The sequence below is a fragment of the Nyctibius grandis genome, chromosome Z (assembly GCF_013368605.1).
Source record: "Nyctibius grandis isolate bNycGra1 chromosome Z, bNycGra1.pri, whole genome shotgun sequence".
NCBI lineage: Eukaryota > Metazoa > Chordata > Aves > Nyctibiiformes > Nyctibiidae > Nyctibius > Nyctibius grandis.
The window spans coordinates 40034990-40057418 of NC_090695.1; the positions used below are offsets into that span (position 1 = coordinate 40034990).

At 39.4% G+C, this 22429-nt stretch overlaps 1 protein-coding gene across 3 annotated transcripts in view; it reads left to right on the forward strand.

Annotated features, from left to right (window-relative positions):
- FOCAD (focadhesin) overlaps window positions 1-22429 on the forward strand; it is a 132730-nt gene that overhangs the window by 69908 nt on the left and 40393 nt on the right. For all 3 annotated transcript variants that reach the window (XR_011050036.1, XM_068422429.1, XM_068422430.1), the window contains exons 21-27: window positions 2638-2826; window positions 3084-3205; window positions 13759-13851; window positions 16081-16169; window positions 18328-18369; window positions 20890-20998; window positions 21498-21614. Coding sequence is in view for 2 of the 3 variants with exons in the window: in XM_068422429.1 (XP_068278530.1) it covers window positions 2638-2826; window positions 3084-3205; window positions 13759-13851; window positions 16081-16169; window positions 18328-18369; window positions 20890-20998; window positions 21498-21614 (761 nt within the window). In the remaining variant the exon portion in view is untranslated. The remainder of the gene's footprint in view (window positions 1-2637; window positions 2827-3083; window positions 3206-13758; window positions 13852-16080; window positions 16170-18327; window positions 18370-20889; window positions 20999-21497; window positions 21615-22429) is intronic.

Genomic DNA, 22429 nt, shown 5'->3' on the forward strand with positions numbered 1-22429 from the left:
TGGGAGCTGAATCTGTCTCATCTCATCTGCTGGAATCCTGGTGTCACACGCTATTGAGATTAATTCACTACTTCCTTACTACTTAGAAGGAGAAGGACCAAAATGCTTTTCAAGAAGACAGTCTCTGTTTCTCAGAGTTTCCCCTGAAGTCCTTGTTAGTGCACAGCAAATCATCTGAAGCTTCTGAAGGAAGTTTAGGTTGCTGCTTGTGAGATCTCCCTTCTTTTTGCCTTTCCTCGCTGATTCCTTAAACTCTGAATTGCTACTTCTTTTTCTTCCCTCCTTCTTCTTTAATCCTTGCAGGAGGAGGAAAATCTTTAGTTTTTTTCAGCCTCCGCATGCCTCTTCCTGAAGAGTTGAACACTTTATGCTATGGCAGCTGCAGTTAAAAGGTTCCTACCAGAAGGTGGGCTTGGTGCTGGCATTACTATTGAATTGTTGGGTTTTTTTCCAAGTGCCTTCTCCAGCCTGTGAGAGGAAAATGTCTAAGCTTGGAAACAAATTTACAGGGTCTATTTCTGCAACAGAGCTGAGGAAAAATTAGGAAGCAAAGTAAAAGTAGACTTTCTGTGGCAGTTGGTTGGAACGTGACGCAATTCCAGTTTACCATAGCTGTCTGCTTATGTGAAGCATTGGAAAGTGAAGTTTTAGGTAGTGTTTTCTCTCAAACTCCTTTCAAACTGTTTTGTCATTTCAGTTTCCATATTGTGTCAAAGCATTGGAGTCTACAGGGTATCAGAAGGGGTATGACAGCCTTATTTATTATTTTAATATTTTTTCATTCTGGATATCTGAGACTTGTCTGAAACCTGGTTGTCAGAGAATTAAAAATAATCACGAATAGCAAACTATAAACTTCAGGCAACAACTATTTATTGTTATTATTATTATTGAGAGGTATATCTCTGCAGGAAGGATGCTAAGAGTTTTGTTCTTGTGATGTTAGTTACCTCTTTTTTTACTTCAGACTGATTCCAGGCATTAAAGTATTATATTCTAGCATTTGCAGCACATCTAGGTGTTTCATTGAATTTATCTAGATTTTCTAGTTTGAGTTATATCTGACAGCCTAGATCCTTGGCTTGTATCTCTTGCCTGAAGAATTGCTTTCGAATGGCTTGTGAGTATTAGTCCTTTGGCATAACTAGCAAGTGCAGTAATATGACAGCAGTGTTATTACCTGTGCTAGGGTCTCTCTGTCAGTTGTGGATGGTTACCAGCAGAGAAAGATCTGTCCTCTTTCAGAGAATTTCTTCTCTGTTGCTGTAGCCACCCTAAACAAAAAAGCTCTTATAAAAGTCTAGAGCATATAGGTGGATAGTGTTTCATATCAGTAAATTTAGTTTTGTTGGAAGAGTATATAGTGTTGAGGTTTGGGGACAAAGATTTATAGTTTCTGTGTGAATCACTGTAGTGAAAATTGCTAACTGCATTCTGAGGTTATTGTTTGAAGGATATTGGCATTACAGGTGGAGAGAAAAAATCCCCAGAAGTAGGTGCCCTTCCTGCCATGCTACAGAAACCTATCAGATTTAGACTGCTACTCCACTATGAAGTTAAATAAATTGGGAAAGAGCATTGCTGAAAATCATTGGAACTTGCTGAAAATAGGACACGTGAGGAAGTTCCTGTATAAAACTATTTTATTCCAAGCTGCCATAGGTATTTCTTGGACCCAGAAAGCATGAGTGAGGGTGCTTTTTTCCTCTTCTGTTCTCTAGTTCCTAGTCAGAGCAGGACTGCATGTGATTTGGGAACTTGTATGCCAAAGTTTCAAGCCTAGTGTGAAACAGATGTTACAAATCCCCTTAAAACACAGTTGTATAACGAAAGCACTAACAGACTTTTAAACATATCAGGTTTGCAAGGTGCTGGTTCAATGTTGGCTCTCAGTTGTGATGTGGTAACAAACACCATGCAGTAGTATGTATGTACGTACATGGTACACACAGAAACACGACCCTTTTTTCTAACATGTACTTGTAAAGGCTGCTTCAGATTGACTTCACAAATGAACAATAACTTTTTAAAATTATACAGAATTATTATACCTGGTGAGACTGTAAAATGCATAGCTTGAGAGCACAGAACTTAATAAACAGTTTGTACTGCTATGGTAACAGAAATCAAGGTAATACTTCTCTCTCTGTCTGTCCCCTGTTTAGATATACACACTCTCTCTCCATTTACCCTCTTTGCATTATGCTTTTAAATCTCTTTAAGAACAACCTGGTTTTCGAGGCGATATTTGTCACTGTTTGTAAACATCAGTTTTATTTCTCATTGTCCTTCTGTCAGCATGTGCCAGTGTTATTGGTGTAGCAATCAAAGAGTGCAATCAAGAGCTCATGGAATAGTTAAGGCTATTTTTCTTCCTAGCCTTAGTGTCTGACATGACTTCCTTAGATCCTCCTGAAATTGCAGTAGCAGCAAGTATGGTGTGAGAGAGACTGGCTGAGAGTTCTCAATTCTTTGGCAGTGAGTTTTCATATGAATATGTCATTACTAGCTTATCTAAGCATCTCTGCCCTGAAGCACAGGTGTCATTTTGGGTTTTCCAGGGTTTGTTTGGTCTCTCAGTCATCAGGGTCTTGACATTCTCTTTCCTGTCTTCTCATTTTCTTGGACTTCATCCAGCATTTGAAGAGTTCGCAGCATCACTTGTGAAACAGGAGATGACCAACATGCCCCGTGGTGTGTATCATTCTGCCTTGAGAGGAGGGACCACACGCTCAGACCAGGGGAAGACCGTGGCAGGTGTTCCAAACTTCCTGCTGAAAATGTATGAGAGGAACAAACAACCAGGCATGATGCCAGGCCTTGCAGGTAACCTGTCACTTTCTTGAAGTTAGACAAGTATACATGCTTTGACCCAAAGATTTTTATGAATCTGAGAGTGAATCAGTTAAAGAAACAGTGATGTCTTATGTCTCTTGCATATGCTTACATATGCTTTTAAATTGTTGGCTTTATTAAGTTTACTTTACTTTGCTTTAGGTTCTTCACTCACTTATGCAAGACTTACCAACTATTAGCATGAGTATTGGTATTGACGTTTCTTTTCCCTTCCATCCCTCTTTAAGCTGGCATGTTGCTGTGTTACGACCTCCCTGTCCATGTGGGCAAAGATGGCAAGCCTATTAATCGATTCCTGGCCAGCAGAGGACGCAATTTCCAGCAAATGTTGGTAGCCCTCATTCACGAGGTAAGCCACTGGCTTTGCTTCCCTTTTCTTATTATGCTTCATATTATGCTTCCTTCCCTGCCTTACTACCTCATTTGTTTGTGCTAATTAGGAATTTGTATCAGCTAGCAATGACATGTATGAATGTACATAATTAACTAAAGTTGCTGTGAGGGACAACTAACTTGAACATGTAAATGCTTTTGTTTAAGAGTTCACTGCTGAAGTACCTCTTCTGAAAATCGGTAGAACAAAGAGAAGCTGACCTTTGCCTTTATCTGCCTTAAAGAATACTATACCTGCCTTATATCTGTCATGTGTAATCATTTGTAGGTGAATAGCAGGTCTGAACAATGCTGAGACTCTGTGGGGAAATGACATCTACACCCTGCTAAGACTTGCTGTTTATTCTGTCTCTTAAATATTTCAGGTCCCTGACCTATTAGGCTTAACCATGCAGTTATCTTTGGTGTGGTTTTGGAAAAAGGGCGTGAAATAAGCCCCCATTTAATCATTGTAGAAAATACAGTGTTTGTAACAAAATCTTTTGAAGAGTTTAGAATTACGGTACTTCTATGGTTGATATGAAAGTTGATCTTTGAAAATTTTGGAGAGCAGTAGAACAAAATAAGTAGTTAAACTGGATCTAGGGAAATAAGTGTTCCTTTCTCAATTTTATGCCAATGAAAGCAGTTACTAACACAAGTGCAAGTGTATTAATCTATTTAAGAGTCCAGAAAATAATTCTGTTAATATGATCATTTTGTATTGCTGCAGAGTTTTATCACATGCATCTGAGGGTGAAATTTCTGCTCACAAGACATAAATACGAATGTATGAATTATATCAGTCTGCTATGAGCAAGAGAGCATAGATGATGACAAAAAAAACCCTACAAAATTTAGATTGAGTCTTAGGTTGTATGTCCAGAAATGAAAACAATGTATTAATATCTGCATATTTAAAGATTTATTTTTTTCACACCCCACAGCAATACCAATTCCTGTTCTACTTTTCAAGGATAGAAAAGCTTAAATGGTCCAATTACTCCTTCTTTCTCTGTTCCATGTACAGGCAGTTTGGTGCTATTAAAGATAAATCGATTGTATGCTGTTTTGTACAGAGGAGCCTTTTCTTCAGAGCACAGGGTGGATCCTCTGTTGACAGTGTATAATAAAAGGAAGGGTTTTATCTAACACTCATACTGTATGTGTTGCAGAAGTTGGAAGAGGTAGAATGAATGAGATGGGTTTCAGGTGGGAGTCTGTCTGGGTGCTGATTTTGGTTTGTGACTGACACCCAACAGACCTGGAGCCTAGCTGCTGCAAGATTCCTTTATGATGCTAGTAAAATCACTGATACTAAACATTTTCTGTTATGAAGTAAGTATATCACAGGGTTTGACTGGGAGGGTTGCATGCACAGGGTTTGGAGAGTTTTCTGTTTACAGTCTGAAAGCCTGACACAGAACACAGCTGTCTGCAGTGGAAAATGCATGGGGGCTACGTTCTGATCCTGTGATGCATCCGCATGGCTCCCTCCTCACTTTGCTCTCAGGTCATGCTCACTGCTTGTTCACAGTGCATTTGTACTGGTTTACTCCCTCAGTCTCTTTGGAGCAAACGAACTAGTTCTCTCTAGCAAACCTGTCTGCAGCATAGTTTGCCTGATGCTTCCAGTTAAGCGATGTGCGTGTGTACCATACTGAAATTGGCTGCTTCTGCCCAGTGCAATCTTCCAACTCCATACAATCTCTCAAACACTTCCGTGTGCTAGCATTCACATAAAATTTTTACATATCATACAACATCTTATCATTTTGGTCCTTCTGAACTGAAAAACCACAAAAAGTAATAATCATATCTTGTGGCCACAGAGACACTACATGGATCCCAGTGGAAGTTAGACCAAATGGTACAAGGATGAAAGCCAGTCTGCACCAGTTGGACTGGGGTATAGAAATCCCTCCCTGGTGCTGTGTTATGAAGGCAGTGTCAACAGCGTTATGAAGTACTTCAGATGGCAAGTTCTTTTCTCAAACTAGTAAAAATAAAAACCAAAACCTGCCCTTAAACACAAATCTCAAGGCATCTAATCATGTATGCCAATTTAATAGATATTTTCCATCTTGACATCTTACTGCTAAAGAATGAAAGCAGAAACTGGAGATGATACCCCTCATCATAACAGGAGTGTGCAAGTAAATTAGTGAATATTCTCTAACTGCGTGGGTGCTCTAGTGGAGAGCACCAGGGGACGTCCATAGGGATACTACAGAATACATCAGAGGAGCAGATTTAGAGTAACAAGTTATGAATGAAACGTGGGCTTGCATAGCATGCAGAAAGAAAAGCTCTGCCTTCTATGTAGTTGCTTCATTCAATGGGACCTGGGTTCAGTGCCAGAGGTTCTGGAGAAAAATATATTTCATTATATTATAATAAGAGGCATGTCTTAAAGTGTTATGTAAGCCAAATTACAGTGGGATGAAGATCAGTTCTAAACTACTATGTTATAAACAATCACCTGTTGCCCTACTAAAGCACCAAGTACAATCTCTGGTAAAAAAATTAAATTATTTGTGTGTACTAGCAGTGATTATAACATCCAGCAGCACATCAAAAATACTCTTTCCTTGTGCTAAGAAGCTACCTTCATAGAAACACAACCTTAAAATGGTTTGCTTGACAAAGCGTAGGTTTTTTTATTGAATGTGGTGAACTGGATGGAGTTAGGGAATACATACCAATGACTGGACATCAAAATATTTTATTAAGTAGCTCAGTATTTTACAAAGTCAGTTGATTCAAGGTGTGGTAAAACTAAAAAGAAATCCAAGTGCGTTGGACATATAAACCTAAGCACAAAACATCTTCCGACAATCCTAGCTGCACCTTTTTAGTGAAAATTCGCAATAAGTATAAAATATGTTAGTATTTCTTTGTCTTTTAAACCAGTATAAGCTGAGAACAGAAGCTTTTTTTGCCTTTTTTTCCCTCGTACATAGAGACAGTTGGAGTTAGGGTTGTCAGGAAAAAGGTGTTTGGGCCTTTGGCTAGAAGAGAAACGAGTCCCTGGTCTCATCTGACTTAATTTCATGCCTTAGTGTTTGTTTAGTCCTCAGTGTTCTTCTGGAGAGCAGAGTTTAACAGTATAAAAACGGGGAGCTTAAGCTAGAAAGCTATCAAAAAGCAGCATTGGTCTAAGAAAACTGAGTTAATAGGACCTAGGCTCATTGTTTCCCTGCGGTGGCTGTAGGAATTAACGTGTTTTTACAAAGTCATTGCTTCAGAGTTCAACACAGCACATTAAGCGGCTTTTGTAGGGTTTTTAAATTAACAGAATGACACTTCTTTGCTACTGCTTTGACTCCTTTTTATTTTGGAATGGGGTTTAACTCTTGTAGTGACTTTTTAAGTAAAGTAAGAAGCGTTTTGTTAAAAAGAAGACTTAAAGTTGCCTTTGAGGCATTGCAGTCAGCATAAAGCTTTGAGAAAACTGTGAGGTGGATGTAAACACCAAGCAATTACAATTAATTGGGAGATAGCAAGCATCCATTTATTTTAGCTCTCAAAATCACCAGCAATTGACATTTCCTTAGGGATTAGCACTCATCAATATAATTGCCATACTGGGATAATAACTTTTTACCTCTTCACTGATTTGATCTATGCTCACATCTGTATAGTATCTTGAAGGCCCTACAAGTTGCATATCTCTCTGTATCTGCATATCCTTGGTTGCCATTATCACACTTAGTTTTTTGAAAACTGGGGAATGAGGAGGGTCTTGAGGCAACCAGTTTCATTTTTGAGGGATTCTTTACACGTAAAAGTGTGATGCCTGAGATTCTGCTACCAAAAAAAACGAGTTACATAACATTTTAATGCAGAGGAAATAATTTCTTCTTGTATGTTTAAAAGTCTATAAAGCATACAAATAACAAATACCAAGGTTTAGCTGCCATTCAAATCTAACAGTAACAACAAAAGTAAAAAGGTAATTTACTGTTAAACCTTAATGGGCCAGACTTACTCTGTCTCCTCCTAGGTGTTATTCTAGCTGAGGGATTGGATGCAGCTGTAATATCTGTCAGCAGGATCAGATAAAGATGTGGAAGGATTTTTTTCTTGTTATTTAAACTGGTATCTCATGGAAGGCAGAACATGTCAGTAAACAGTGGTGTGTTTGGAATGCTATATTGCTCTTTACTGGTCACTGGTGACTTGAAAGAGGAAAATCATCTTTCCCCCAGAAGTGGGTATGTGCTGTTTGATTGATTATTATATAGAGCTTGTTAACCTCTCTTTGAGAGGACATGTAAGTTACTGTAGTCACAGTGATCAGAAGTCACATGGACAGTGGGTTTTCTTTGTTTTCTGTACAGCTGCGGGGATCATACTGTACAAGAAGTCCTTGATGTTTATCACAGTGACCTGGGCTAGATTAGCTAATAATTACCTGTGACTGTTTCAGGTTTTGGAGTAATTCTTCCTGTGAATTTACAGGAATAATCTCTTACCAGCTTCACTTATCTCTGTTGTGAAAATGAATGAGGATGAATAGTCACATACGTTCACATCATGTACCGTTTGTTTTCATGGTACTGTAAATGTATGTTTTGGGTTAAAGTTATTAGGCTTTCAGCTAGCTACCCATCTTTTCTTTCTTTAGTGGAAGTGAAAGGAACTGTTCATGCTACATGCAAGAAGCAGAGAGGCAGCCTGCTTTTGACACACAGGTGTGGTAAATGGTGGCTTTGACAGTCTGAACCAGTGAAGTGTTTTTAACATAAAGGAAGATGGTCTTGCCTTTGCATGTTTCTCAATATTAAAGTGCTTTCTTTGTCTTGGAAATAGCACAGTTATTTTGCCCTAATAATTAGTAATATTTACAGACACAATTGCAAAGTTGGGTGCCAGTGGTGAGTTGTACAGTATTAAATACTGCTCTACAAATAATAATCAATTTAAGCACTCTGTATACTCAGGGAATAAGCATTCCCTGCTTCTATTTTAAGTTCATTCATTCAAGGCACATGGAAAATAAGGAGGTGGTTGGTGGCAGCCAACATGGCTTCACTAAGGGCATATCATGCCTGGCAAATTTGGTGGCCTTCTACAGCGGGATTACAGCATTGGTGGATAAAGGAAGAGCGACTGATGTCATCTACCTGGACTTGTGCAAAGCATTTGATACCGTCCAGCACAACATCCTTGTCTCTAAATTGGAGAGACATGGACTTGACAGATGGACCACTCCGTGGATAAGGAATAGGCTGGATGGTCGCACTCAAAGAGTTGTGGTCAACGGCTCAATGTCCAAGTGGAGACCAGTGACGAGTGGTGTTCCTCAGGGGTCAGTATTGGGACTGGTCCTGTTTAACATCTTTGTAAGCGACATGGACAGTGGGATTGAGTGCGCCCTCAGCAAGTTTGCCGCTGACACCAAGCTGTGGACAAGCTGGAGGGAAGGGATGCCATCCAGAGGGACTTTGGCAGGCTTGAGAAGTGGGCCCGTGTGAGCCGCATGAAATTCAACAAGGCCAAGTGCAGGGTCCTGCACATGGGTCAGGGCAATCACAAACATAAATACAGAGTGGGTGGAGAATGGGTTGAGAGCAGCCCTGAGGAGAAGGACTTGGGGGTGATGGTTGACAAGAAGCTCAACATGAGCTGGCAATGTGCACTTGCAGCCCAGAAAGCCAACCGTATCCTGGGCTGCATCAAAAGCAGCGTGGCCAGCAGGTTAAGGGAGGTGAATCTGCCCATCTACTCCGCTCTCGTGAGACCCCACCTGGAGTACTGCGTCCAGCTCTGGGGCCCCCAACATGAGAAGGACATGGAGCTGTTGGAGCGAGTCCAGAGGAGGGCCACAAAGATGATCAGAGGGCTGGAATACCTCTCCTATGAAGACAGGCTGAGAGAGTTGGGGTTGTTCAGCCTGGAGAAGAGAAGGCTACGGGGAGACCTTCTAGCAGCCTTCCAGTACCTGAAGGGGCCTACAGGAAAGCTGGAGAGGGGCTTTTTACAAGGGCAAGTAGGGATAGGACGAGGGGGAATGATTTTAAACTGAAAGAGGGTAGATTTAGATTAGATCTTAGGAAGAAATTCTTTACTGTTGAGGGTGGTGAGACAGTGGAACAGGTTGCCCAGAGAAGTTGTGGGTGCCCCCTCCCTGGCAGTGTTCAAGGCCAGGTTGGATGGGGCCTTGAGCAACCTGGTCTAGAGGAAAGGTGTCCCTGCCTGTGGCAGGGGGGTTGGAACTAGATGATCTTTAAGGTCCCTTCCATGATTCTCTGATTAGATGTGCTGTGATGACATGCATCTTTGAGCACTAAAGTGGAAAACTCCTTCTATACATTTCTTTCCGGGTTTGATTTTGATGTAACCAAGAGATTCAAGGGCTTATTCAAACCTTGAATGTGAAGTACCTTAAAGATGATAACTGGATTTTCTGGAACAGTACTCACTGTATTCTTCTGTGCTTAGGTATTTTAATGGATGTAGTTCAGATTATGAACTACTACTTTGTGCTGGTTTCCGCTACTGAATTTACGGAATAATCTTCTCCAGTGATGAAACAGTATTCAGGAAGTAAGTTTGTTGACAGATTTTTGCTTTTTTCCTCCTGAGTCTGCTGTGCCTTGGAGAAAGACATTTTTTTTTCCTCACAAAGGGGAGTATTTGGAAGTGTATGCAAGCAAGTATGTTAAAAAGAGCCTCCAAGCAAAATTTTACATGAAAAGAGAGGCTGCTTCATTATTTCATTGGTATGAATATGTAATGCTAGCCTTATTTATGAAATGACTGAGGCTGCAGTTTGTATGTCCCATATGTGAGAAGGGCATTTAAATACATGCCTAAACATTTCACTGACATATGAGTATTGTCTAAACATGTTTTTAGAGGCACACATTTGTTAGAGATGAGCTGAATTTAGACACCACATGAGTTGGCAGGACTATCGAGGTAGAAATCTGTTGTACTTAGTAAAAGAACTTACTGGGATTTCCCGTCTCCCTGCTCTGCATCACATTTTAAGATGGGCCATAAATGTTAATGATATCATAGTTTCTACGTTCTTTCAACAGTATCATCTCAATTAGATACCCAGGGAAGAGACAGAAACATGCTTAATTTCACTGTTCCCTAAAATTATTTTGTGTGCCCTCTGCTGGCTATGTATCAGTGCAAAACAAGTGAGCAATATACAAAGATTTGTGGCAGCACAAAGGCACCAGTGCTGAAAGTGAGCAAATCCAGATCTTGCTATGGTGTTTGATTTTTACTGGGAGTGCACTGGAGAGGGGAAATGAGCTGCTGATTTAATTTGAAATTATATTGCAGTCTTACAGAAGTGTGCAGAACTCGTGCTGTGTGTATTCAGAAGTGTTGGAAGTACAGGAGTAGTTATCTCCTGTGGTTTGCCAGCCAACCTGGGAAACCTGTCTTGGGTTTTGGCTAACACAGTCTATGCTTGTGTGTTTTTTCAGGGAGACATGTCCTTCTTAAGTATTGATCAACAGGCTCAGATTACTAGCTCCTAGATCATGCTGTTTCTTATTGCCTCAGATGTCAGGCTACAGCTCTACCTTGAAAACTACTTGGCAGCCTGGTCTGTTTATGCTGCCTCCCAAGAACGTCCTACGACCAGCATGGCACTGTTTCACAACCACTCGTTGGTTCAGACAAGTCTGTTCAGCCTCCTTGTCTGTGCTTCGCACCTGCCCAATATCTTCTTACACATAAATTTCACACTCAAAAGAATCTGAACTTCACTTATTGTCAGCTTTGTCTACGCTTGCTACTATTAGTTAACCAACACTTAACCTAGTTGTTATTATTGTGTATGCAGTGACAGAGAAGAAGTAAAGACTGGTGGTTTCCTATACTGAAATAGTGGGTACTGCTTACGTGATAATCCTCAGCACTATGTTCAGTCATTTTCAGTTTTAGATTAATTTTACTTGAGTGTTCTTTGTTATGTGAAGGTGTTCTGTCCCCTCTTGTCTTCCTTTCATTCCACATATCTGCAAAATGTTTGCTGCCATGAGAAAAGTTTATTAATCAAAAGGTGCTTAGCAGTTCTGCTGGTCGTCAAGCACATCTGTAAATTTTAAATAAGGTGTGCAAGGTGCTAATAATATGTTTCTAGACCATGTTGTCTAGTCACTTTAAATGTGACAATACACCTAAAGATTTTTATTTCCTGCGTGAGCACCTGAGGTGTTTTGAAGGCCTGCTTTTGCTCTGGTGCACAAGTGTGGATTACATGGTGAACTTTGTAGATCACCATGAGACTAGACAAATCTAAATGCACAAGTCTAAAGTAGTTTCAGAGTAGACACAAAGGGGAAGACTGGAGTTGCTGCAGTTGCCCCAGGAACCTAAGGCAGGCAGTTCTGACTGGAGCCTTGACTGCTCATCAGCTTGTTGGAGGAATTGATGAGCAGAGATGAGAGGGGAGTGTGAATAAAATTTTGGCCAAAAAGGAAGCACTGGTGTTATTAAGTCATTTAAAGATGACATTTCATTTTTTCTGCATATTGTATTTGTATTGGCTGTGGAGTAGAGTAGGTCATCTCTTTTCGTTGACTTTTAGATTGTATTTATTTGTATAGATGTATTAGTACTTACTCAAAACTGTTTTAAGTTCACCACTCGACAGTGGACATGAAGCTTTAGCACAGTCCTTTGCTTTTCTCATAAAATCCATGTAAAGAAAGAATATTGACTGCTTTATGCAGATCATGGGGGGCATAAAATAGAGGAGGTGAAGCAGGAAGACTTAGGAAGATAAACAACAGAAGTCCCCTTGTTTGTTAATTATCTTGGTTAACCATTCTGTACAGAGGAGGCCAGTGGAGAACAGGATGGAGAAAGGAGGGTTTTGCATACCTTGAGGCATGGAGTGTTTTACATGTTAACAGTGACTAGTCTCCATAATAAAATAAAGTAGGAGGAATAAAAAGGAAGAATAATAACCTTCTGGGATTAAGCCTGGCAAGATTAGTTACTCTACCTGGGCTTTGCACAGTTTTTGGTCACAGCTCACAGTGTTTTTCCATAACTCAGGGAGTCTGACATGTTTTTTTAATTTAGAAATAGAAAGTGTCAGTCTTAAACACCAGATACTGAGATATACCCCATCTCACCTCAACCTGACATGCTTGCCTTTCCTTTATTAAAAACTGATTACCCTGGAAACTGCTGAGATCAAATAACTTATTTCCAATGAAGTGCAAATGGCTGTGATGACATTTTTTCATCTTTTTGGTAGAGGCAGACAGTAGAAATAATAGGACAGTAGCAAGAAAAATCCATTTTCTATGCCCACCATGGAATATTATGAGATACAACAGTGCACACCCATCATTTTAATTACAGAGCGTATGTTGTTTGTGGGTCTGAAAACACAGCAGTTTAAAAGGAGAGGACACCTGAACTCCTGTCTTACTTCAATAAAATGTTGCTGCAATTAGGCAGTCATGGAGAGAGGGGAAATAGAGACTCCTCTAATTAGCTGTGATACACATTTTTTGTGAATTAATATATTTTGATTTATGAATTGCATAAAATTGCGGGGAGGGAGGTACATATATTATGCAGGACTCTGATGTCTGGAAAAACTTTCTTGGCGGCCTTGAATTTGTGACCCATTCTGTTTAACTTACCCCTGTAATGACTGCATTAAGCTGCCAAGAGCTGGAAAACGGCTTGTCACTGAGATCACTTGACTTCATTTTTGGTTTTCAACATGCTCTGAAAGTCTTTTGAGTCAGTTTGCTATGGTACTTACTGAAGAGAACAGTCTTAGGCTTCTGAGGAAAGTCTGTGCACATACATCAGGTTGTGTAGTTGACTGAATTATTTTTTTGTTGTGAAGTTGAGGCTGTCATACCTGTGTGAGATTTGGAGGCAGGCAGGGAGAGCTGTTGCGTATTTCTTTAAACTGTTTTTGAGGTGGTGTTGTTTTCCTCCTGTTAGTTCTATACTGGTGCTTCCTAGAAGGAAACTTTGAGATTCCTTTCTTTTTTTTAGCAGTTCCTTTCACTTAAAGGAAGTCTGAACTATGTACTTGAACATAGTTATGTATACCCCAGTCATGGATACAAACTCCTTTTGAATAATCTTCCCTGTATTTACATAATTGTCTGCTTGTATTTATTTTAAGTGTCTGTTTAAAGCTTTTAGAAGCATATGAGATTAACAAAAACTGTGACAAACATAAACTGCACAAACATCTTTGTTATGTACGTATTTTTGTCTACCAGCACTACTAAGCAATGTGCTTATTGCCACATATAATTCCACAGCTCTCTCTGGAATCAGTTATCTATTGAACTACCTGAAGTAACCAGTTTTGTCTGGCCTGGGTAGTGAAGTTAAAAGTAACTTGGTGTGACCAGGAAGGAGAACAAAGTACATTGTCATTTTAGTTTCCTACAGCCATGTGTAATGTCCTATGGGTGTGAGCAAATGATTGCCTTCAAATCACAGGTTGGAGAACATACATTCTGCATATATTAGACCTAATGTAACCACTTCTGCCCTTTCTGGTGTTTTGCACAGGTTAACATTCAACCTTCTGAATGGCATCGCTCCATACTGCTGCCTCAGTCCTGGTTAGGATTTATGAGTCGAACCTACAGTGCAGTCCTGCAGGTAATTTCGAGGTACATAATATTGTTCACATAAATGCTTATTCAAGGGGTATGAGTTTTATTTTTACCAGCAAGAGCATCCATGAAAGTTACAATAATTTAAAATAAAGCTTCAGGTGTTTAATAATAAAATTAATGAAAAGGAAATAAAAATAAGGTGAGTCTTCAGTTAATGACAGCACAATCTGGGATACTTTGTAGAAGTATAACTTCTGCTTACAATTCAGGTTATTGCAATCTTGTTCATATGTCAAGTTGCAGAATGTGTCAATTCTTAGAATTTTTAGAATGTGAAATTTTAGCTAGAGCTCTAACCTGTTACTTTGGCTAGGAATTTTGTAATCATATTATCACAAAGGAGACAGAAGCTATTGAGGAATGATTCATGAAATAGAACTACTCTTAACCAGCATGTAATGCTGTCACACTGTGAGGGACTTGTCTTTTGATTTTTCCACTCTATCTAATGATTAGGAAATATCTTAAAACCTCTCTTTCATTAGGTTAGCTGACCTGATAGCTAGAGCAACGTAGCGTCATTTGGTTTTTCAACAGGAAAATGATCTGAAAAACTTCTAACAAATAGCTGCCTTCTAGAAGGCTCTATTTGTGCTATCAGAAGGGCTTATTTATTTGTATTTCCAGGCCACATCAGCTGTTTTCAGCGTGAGCAGCTCAGGTTGCTGAGCGAATTCTAGAAGCTTTGACTGTTCCTTGTTTTGCTGTGCAGCAAAACATATGCTTCTCTAACATTTTCAAAACAAAATTTATCTTGGTCATCAGCAAAGTATCAGATTCTAAGCCAAGCCAGCCCCATTACAAAGCAGGCAGCAGCTATTCAAATTGTAGTTTGAGGTCATAACTACAGAGGGGGCCATTGTTACTTGCATTTAATTACTTTCCTATTTTGCTTCCCCTCTGAGGCAAGATTTCACTAGAAGCTTGGCGTTTAGCAGACTTGTTGCTGAAAGCCTCTCCAGGATTTTGTGCCATTTTACAGGGCAACAGAGCCTATTTTTGTTGCTTCCGAAGTCCCTCACTGGAGACCTAGTATTTTTACTTACTCCTTATGCTTCTGTAGTACATATCATCTGCGATGGCCAAAAGACACTACAGTACGAGTAGTCTGGATAGTACATAATTCAGTATTTCTGAACAACGAGTAGAGTTATCATTTTTACAATTTGGAGGCAGACGTTCATGGAGTCCAGTTCACCAAAACACTTGTGCAAGGATTTTCTTCCCTTTGGACACCCGAAAGTCCTATTTTCTTTCATGTCTACTTACATGCTTAAGCACTTCTGCCAATTTGTGCATTCAGCGTGTTTTTGAAACTGGAATCAACCTCATTATGATGATCCTACAGGTGTTGATTTAGTACAGGACTTAAGCTAATGTTTATATGTTTGGGGAAATTGCAGTAGGTTTTTGCATAGTTTTAATGCAGCCTTCTCTTTAGTCAATGTGTTGTATATCCTTCTTTAAACTCTGTGGAGAGTCACCTTTTGAGTTACATCTGGATTTACAGGATTGACTCTCTTGTATTCTCAGTTTTTTATGCACACCCAAACTACAAGCATTCAATATCCGAAAAACATGGCTTATGTGTCTGTATTTTTCACTTAAGGCTTAATAACCTACTAAGGAGCAGTAACTGACAACCTAAACAAGTTGAGATGTAGTTGTCTCACAGTTGGAGACTGAACATTAAAGCAAAGCTGCTTAATATGTTTAGATGACAATTGTTAGAGGCCAGAATCCAGATCATCTCCTTTAAGGTACAGAAAGAACTGTTGTAGAAGGTCACAGGGAGGTTGGGGTCATAGAAAGGAAAAGGATGAGGAATTCCAATTTAAGTAGTGACTCAAGAAAGTGATGTTTTGCTGTTAGAATCTATTTTAGCTAGCAGGCTTCTAAATCTCATTGCATGCTTGTTGTACCCCTTCCCAAGGGAACTTGTCTCTTTGCATGGACTAGGAGAGATGTCTCAGTATCTGTGGCTGTTTGTGCCACCTACAGCTTGTTTTCCTCACTCATAATAAAAAATTATGAATTCTTTTACTTATTATATTGTGTATTACAGTAGGATCCCATATGAAAAGCTGTCAAGTTCACTTATGAAGTAGCCCTCAAGTGAAAGGCTACATCCATTTCCTAAGTGATCTCTGAAGAAATCTTACGATAATTGGCCATGTAAGATCCACTTCTGACTTACTCTGTAATTCTGCAGGGGAGGCAGGCAGAGCTGGAAATGCAGTTAAAACATGGAAAAGAGGATCCTGAAGATGTGCAGTACAAACAGTTCACAGCCTGGCTCTGGTAAGGAACTGCCTGTCTGCGCCTGGTGACTTGTAACGGCGAGTGAGGGGGCAGAGGAGTGCAAGACTTCAAAGCCTTTAGTTTTGCAATTTTAAAGACTGTATGAACACTAATGAAAAAAAAAAAAAACAAACCACAACAAGCCAGCAGATGCAATGACCAAAGCAGCAAGGGGAGTGGGAAGAAAGACGCTACTAGGTAACTGTCTGTAAGGATTCCCATATGCACAGGTTCACAGGTACCTTCCCCTCTACAGTGTCTGAAACTTTGTAGGGTGAGCAACTGGAAGGAATGGAAAACTGTGTTTTGTGTCATATTAAAGCAGAAGGATTATGCAAAGAGCAAAATTTAGTTGTAGAGACTAGGTTAGCTGTCTCACTGAAAATGACTCGATAAAAGAAGTGTAAGCTGTGGTATGATATATGTCATAGTGAACTGAGACACACCTCAGTTCATATGGTAAGTTGGCAGTGTTGGGCCTGAGGATGCACGTGATGCACACCCTGACCCATATACTCATCTGCTTCTGTTTCAGTCAGCTAAGGTGTGTGTCTCAGTCTGTCAGGATTTATCCATGTATGTTCATGACCAGGGGAACAAGGTGGGAAGTGGGAGGCTTCACAGAGAGAACTACGTGTCCATGGACAGTATAAATACCTGTTTCTGTGCTTGTTCATAAGTGCATTGGGAAAAAAGTATATACAAAAAAAAACAAAAAGCCCTTTCCCTGTTTCAGTCAAAAAGGTGTTACTAAGTCCCATTCAACAGGAATACAAAATTTGTGTCTGTTGTTTCATTCCAACTAAGTCTACATTAGAGGGTTTCATAGTAAGATCCAGAATGATATGGTACTATAGAAGAGATTCTTTATGTAGTAGTGGCACAATTTTCTGTTGTTCTGCCTGATCACTTTCTTGATAGGGTATAAAGAGAAAACATTTTCCAGGTGAGAAGAATGCCTTTAGCAATGCTGGTTTTGTAGATTTCTCTGGAACTGATTTTTGCTCCCTATTTGCTAAATAGTGTTAATGTAAGCTCTGTCAAAAATGAGCAGAATTCCCTTTAACAGTAAAGAAATCAAAGCAGGAAGTGAACTGGGAGCTCGGTGTTAGCTTTCATGTATTTTCCTGCTCCCCCTTAGTTGCTTGGTGCTTCAGGGCTTTAACTTCAATACCCATTAAGCATTTGCATTGCCCACTGGGTTTAACCTGATTGTGGACAGCTTGATATAAACTTTAGTGTTAATGCTTTGTTGTATAAGTACTGTGCAATTTTGCGTTGGTATTTGGCAAGTTGGTGTGTTTCTAATGTAGGTGGGTTCGAAGCTGTGTGCAAAAACAGTGTGGTTATGAAGGAAAGCCTGAGTAGCTTTGTTTTAAAGCCTGACTATAACTCAGTCTTACAACATATGGCCCTGTTTTACAAGGCATGCATTTTCAGTCTTCTAATCATATGTTGTGGAACTGTGATTGGGGTGTATCTTTTTCTGTAGGATGACAGTCATGGCCCAGATGGTATTGTATGTTGTAGGATGCAGGATCTCTTTCCTCTCCCAAACCTGGCAATATAGAAGATTCACTGCATCTCTGTTTCTTGATATGAATGCAAAACTAAACAATGCAGACAAGTAGCCTATTATAAATCAGCTACAGTAATGTGTAAGAAATTACAACTACTCCTTATAGCTTTCATTTAAATGGATTCAGGTTACTATACTGCCTAATAGCATAACTGCCCGTAGTGGTTTCCAGGAGTATAGTAACTGTTGGATAAATTGTTATGGCTGTCCATTGTAAAACATTCTCATTTGATTATGCTAAGACATAGCGTAGTGATCTGGAAACTTGTGTAACAGCTCAAAGAACAGATTTATGGCTGTTGCATGAACCTGCATTTTACAAGAACTGGTATGAAGTCAAAGAAGAGCCCTTTATAAAACATTGGTAGTGCACGTGAGCATGAAGAAATGTTGGGTGATACGTAAGCACTTAAGCACTTTTACAGTTTTAATGCTTGTGATTAATTTGCGCTAAGTCTTCTGATAGCTAGATGAGATAATTAACCTAGAATGGACACATGTAAGGCATAAGGGGAAATTAGCTGAGTTCACGCTGTAGTATAATGAGCATGGTGTAAATTCTTTCTGTTTCTGTTGCAGGGTCAGAGATATGTTGACCGATGTCATCAAAGGTGCTTCCAAGTAAGAACTGTTAATTTATTACAGATGAGAGTGAGTTGTCTTTTGTGGCAGAAGAAGTAAGATATTTTCTGCAGTTGGTTATCTGCCAATTTCGTGATTTCACATGACTGGTGTTCAGGAAAGGAGCTCTTCCCCACTTTGTGCTTTGAGATTTTTACCACTGACTGTGTCTGTTACAAAGGCTGATGCCTAATGTTTTGAGTAAAGCCTGGGTAGTGCTATATGCACTATTAGTCTGTTCTTTTTTTAACTAGCAGACTGTTTGCATCAAGTAGCTTCATTTATCTAGAAGGTGGCTGGTCTATAGTGGAGTATGAGCTCTTCAAAACTGTCCTAGTTCCTGTTAAGGTGTCTTTCTTGTGCCCAGATGCCCCCAAAAGCAGGAAATTACATGTTTTCAGATTGTGACAGTCTTGTTGATTTGCTGTTAGAATTAGCACATGGCTTTCATGCAGCAATAAGTATCTTGGCCTTCCTTCATAGGCTGCTAAAGTGGTTTGACTGCTTCCTTTTGCCCTCCACTGGCAGCTGGCTTTCTGTTATGCTTTGCCCTTGGTTAACCTGAAATTGGTCACTTGCACCAGGTTAAGCAAAAGCATCAGAAATAGTGAATCCTCATAAGAACAAGTACTTAGAAAATCTTAAATCGTAAGGATGTCATCAGTGAAAGAATTACAGTGAAATCTCACAGACCATTTCAACATTGGTATTCTTGTAAATGTATAAAAGACTAGTTTGAAATACTTTTGCGAGTTGAGAGTTCTGAAGGTTTTAATTAGACTTTCCAGAAAGGTTTGAACTTTTTCATTTTTTAACCTATCATTGTTCAGATATTTAAAATATTCCCAGCTGTTCCATTTCCTTGCATGTCAGTCCGTCTTGAAGGAGTCAGTTAAAGACGGATGAAATTGGAAGACATTTGATATTTTAGCTACTCAATATTTTACCTCAAGGCAAGGTAGTAGAAAGAGATAAATAAAGGAGGAACAAAAAAATAAACTTTAAATATATCATACTCTGACAGAATTAAAGTTATGATTTTAGTTATGGAAGTTCATTAGCAGAACTAGTTGAGGTAGAAACATTGCCTGATTTGGGAGGGACTGGTGAATTTTCTTTAGGTAACAGCAGAAGGATTTCCTGTGAATAGATCACATCTCTAGAATGTCTTGTGTTTACTGACTTTCTTTTAAGAAAATACCGGGGGTTTTCCCCATTTTCAACAATGAGTAAGACTCTGCTCTTTTTCCTGCTGGGGGCTTGTTAGGGTGACGATTTTTGCCTTCATTAAATTTAAAGCATCCAGCGTTCATGAGTGTGTAGATTTATCAGTTTCTCTCTGTTCAAGGTACATCATGAAATGTAACCTTTCAGAAGTTGATGAACAACAACAAAGGTTCTATACATAGATTAGGAAATTATTTATGGCAAGAGTTACAGGGAGATTTCAAAGAACTTAACTAAGCACCTTGGAATTATTTGTAGGTATCTCTTGTCTGAAAGGAAATAGCTTCAGTGTTCCAAACAGAAGAGGTCAAAGACATTCCACTAAGGCCTGTGTGTCTTATTTTAAGAAGCAAACCAGAAATTCAAAAAACATTTTTATTGTCAAAATGAGATCTTTGGATCTGGAACAAATGTCTGAATTTGAAGTGTAGGTGTATTTTTACAGCAAGAGTTGAGGAAGTTTTTAGAAACAAAATACTGATGCAAAAAGTGTAGTACACTCTGTACTGGTCTAGTGTAAGGCTGTAAGTGGTCTAGTATAGTTGCATTGTTCAGCTGCTTTTGTAAAACAACTAAGAGTTCCAGCAGGATTATATTGTAATATGTTTTTCTGGGATATCAACATCTATCTTTTCATTAAACTGAACACAGATATATCCGCTCTGTTATTTGTAGGTGGTAGATTTTTTTTCTTGAGTTCGTTAAAAGTAAAGTTTTGCACTGTGGTAGAAGTTAGTACTCTTTGAAACCTGTCCTTTTCCATGATGTTAATGTTTTCATAGCATAGGGGAATAATTCAAAACTTTTTTTTTAAGCTGAGATTTCAGTGATGGCTGCTCTGCAAAATCTCCTGAACAGATACTATTGCAGTGAAGTGGCACCTCCCTGTCTAGCATTCTCTGTTAGAAGAGCTTTTTGTGTTGTCATGTGCAGAGATGGTACTAGCTAAGACCAACTGGCGCATTTCTCTGAGCGCTACTTGCTCTGCAGGGCGGCAGTCCTCATTATAGTGGAAGCAAGCTTCTGTTTTTATACACTTTGTGTGTGCTAGGCTTTATGTGAAAGACAAACAAGAAAAAAGACTGAAATGCTTTTCTCCCCTATTCTTTCTCTAATTCCTGAAGATGAAATGCAATAAACATTTGCCGAGCTAGAAGACAGTCCAATAAAGTTGCTAGGTGCAAAGGCCTTACCTCCTGGACCACGTGTAGCATAACTTTCCTGCATTGAGATACATGTTTTGTTGCCTGCATCTCTGTTATTCTTCTTAACTATTTGCCATTTTCTGTCCAGAGACAGCCCAGTGGTGAAAGGAAACTCTATTTTTGCCTTAACTGGTCTTGCAGTTGCTGTAGCCAAGTATGAAAGCAGCCTTTCCTCAGACACTGAAGGCATGCCTGAGGTGAGTCAATCTGGGAAAGATTCTCTATTTTTAGTGGAATATAATGAAGCAATATGACCAGGAGCTTGTGGGGGCTGGTAAGTGGATGTGAAGTACTTCACATTTTGAAGTTCAAATTTCGCCCTGCTCAGTGAATGCCATCTGGTAACTGTTGTGTGATCTATACAAAAGCAGTCAGAGTCTGTAGGTGCCTTCTCACAGAAACATGACTAACACATTTATTTATTGGTTTTGGCAGATCAGATAGAGGTCTAGTGGACAGTGAAACCCAGCCAGCCTCTTTTCTCATAATTTTTGCTTTCACTGAATAGTACCTCATCAAAAGTAGTGTCTGGAAGGTCAGCGTTGGCAAGTAAATCATGCTACTAACTGTACATAAGAATGACAAAATAATCTCATTCCTGATGAACCATAGCTGGAACTAGCTGCTGAGCTTCTGTTCAGGTAGGACCTGATTTAAAAAAAAATAATGATGAATATTTGGGTTTGATTTTTGCAGACTGAACCTGATTTTCTTCCCACAAAACACTGGATTTCTATGGTCACAGAGACCCTCTTTAGTATTGTGAATAGCCGCTATCACCCTAAAGGTGAAGTCTTCCCATGGTTCTACCAGGTATGTGTTGTGATGTTAAAGGCAAGAGAATATATCTGTATTTCATACCTGGAGTTCTTAGTGCAGAGTTCCCTGGTTCTGTTTGCCCTGTGGTAGTTGTAGTACGGGAGAATCAAAACTTTTATTGCTTTTGTTCATCTTCTTTCGTTGTGTTTCCTGCTTATATTTGGGTTTGCCTTGAGTTTTTGTTTTTATTGCCAAAATAGTAAAAACCACATGTGAGGATACATAAATGAAGGATATTTTAAAAACAAAAAAAACAACCCTTCAAAACCTAGAATATTCAGCATGCAGGTACAAAACAAAAGCTTCTGACATGAACAGACACCATTTCTTAGGCCTCTGAAATTTATACTTTCTCAAAATCTAATAGTTACAGAGCCAGTGATTCTTATTTTACAGTACCTCTTGAACCCCTGAGGGCCAGTAGAAGTTGTATTATATGTGCTTGCAGTGTGATAACCAGCCTGAAATTCTCAAGCCATATAAATATCAGGCACATTTTAAGTAGGACCTGGATATGGACTGAAAGCTCAGTATAGACCTTAAGGAATAGACACTGCTAAGTTTTGACTATCTGTGGTCAAAATGACCAGGTTGGAGATTCTTTGTGTCATGGATACAGAAGGGAACTTGGGTACTACAAGGCCAAATACCAGCCTGCTAATGTACTGTAATGTTTTCTCACCAGAACTTCATTAACTGCATTCATGAACTGTGTTTAGTCCAGCAGTGAGATGTTAGCATCAAAAAGCTGAAAATTACTGATGAACCTGAGTTAGCTCTGGCATGTGACCCCTGTCAGCACTGATAGG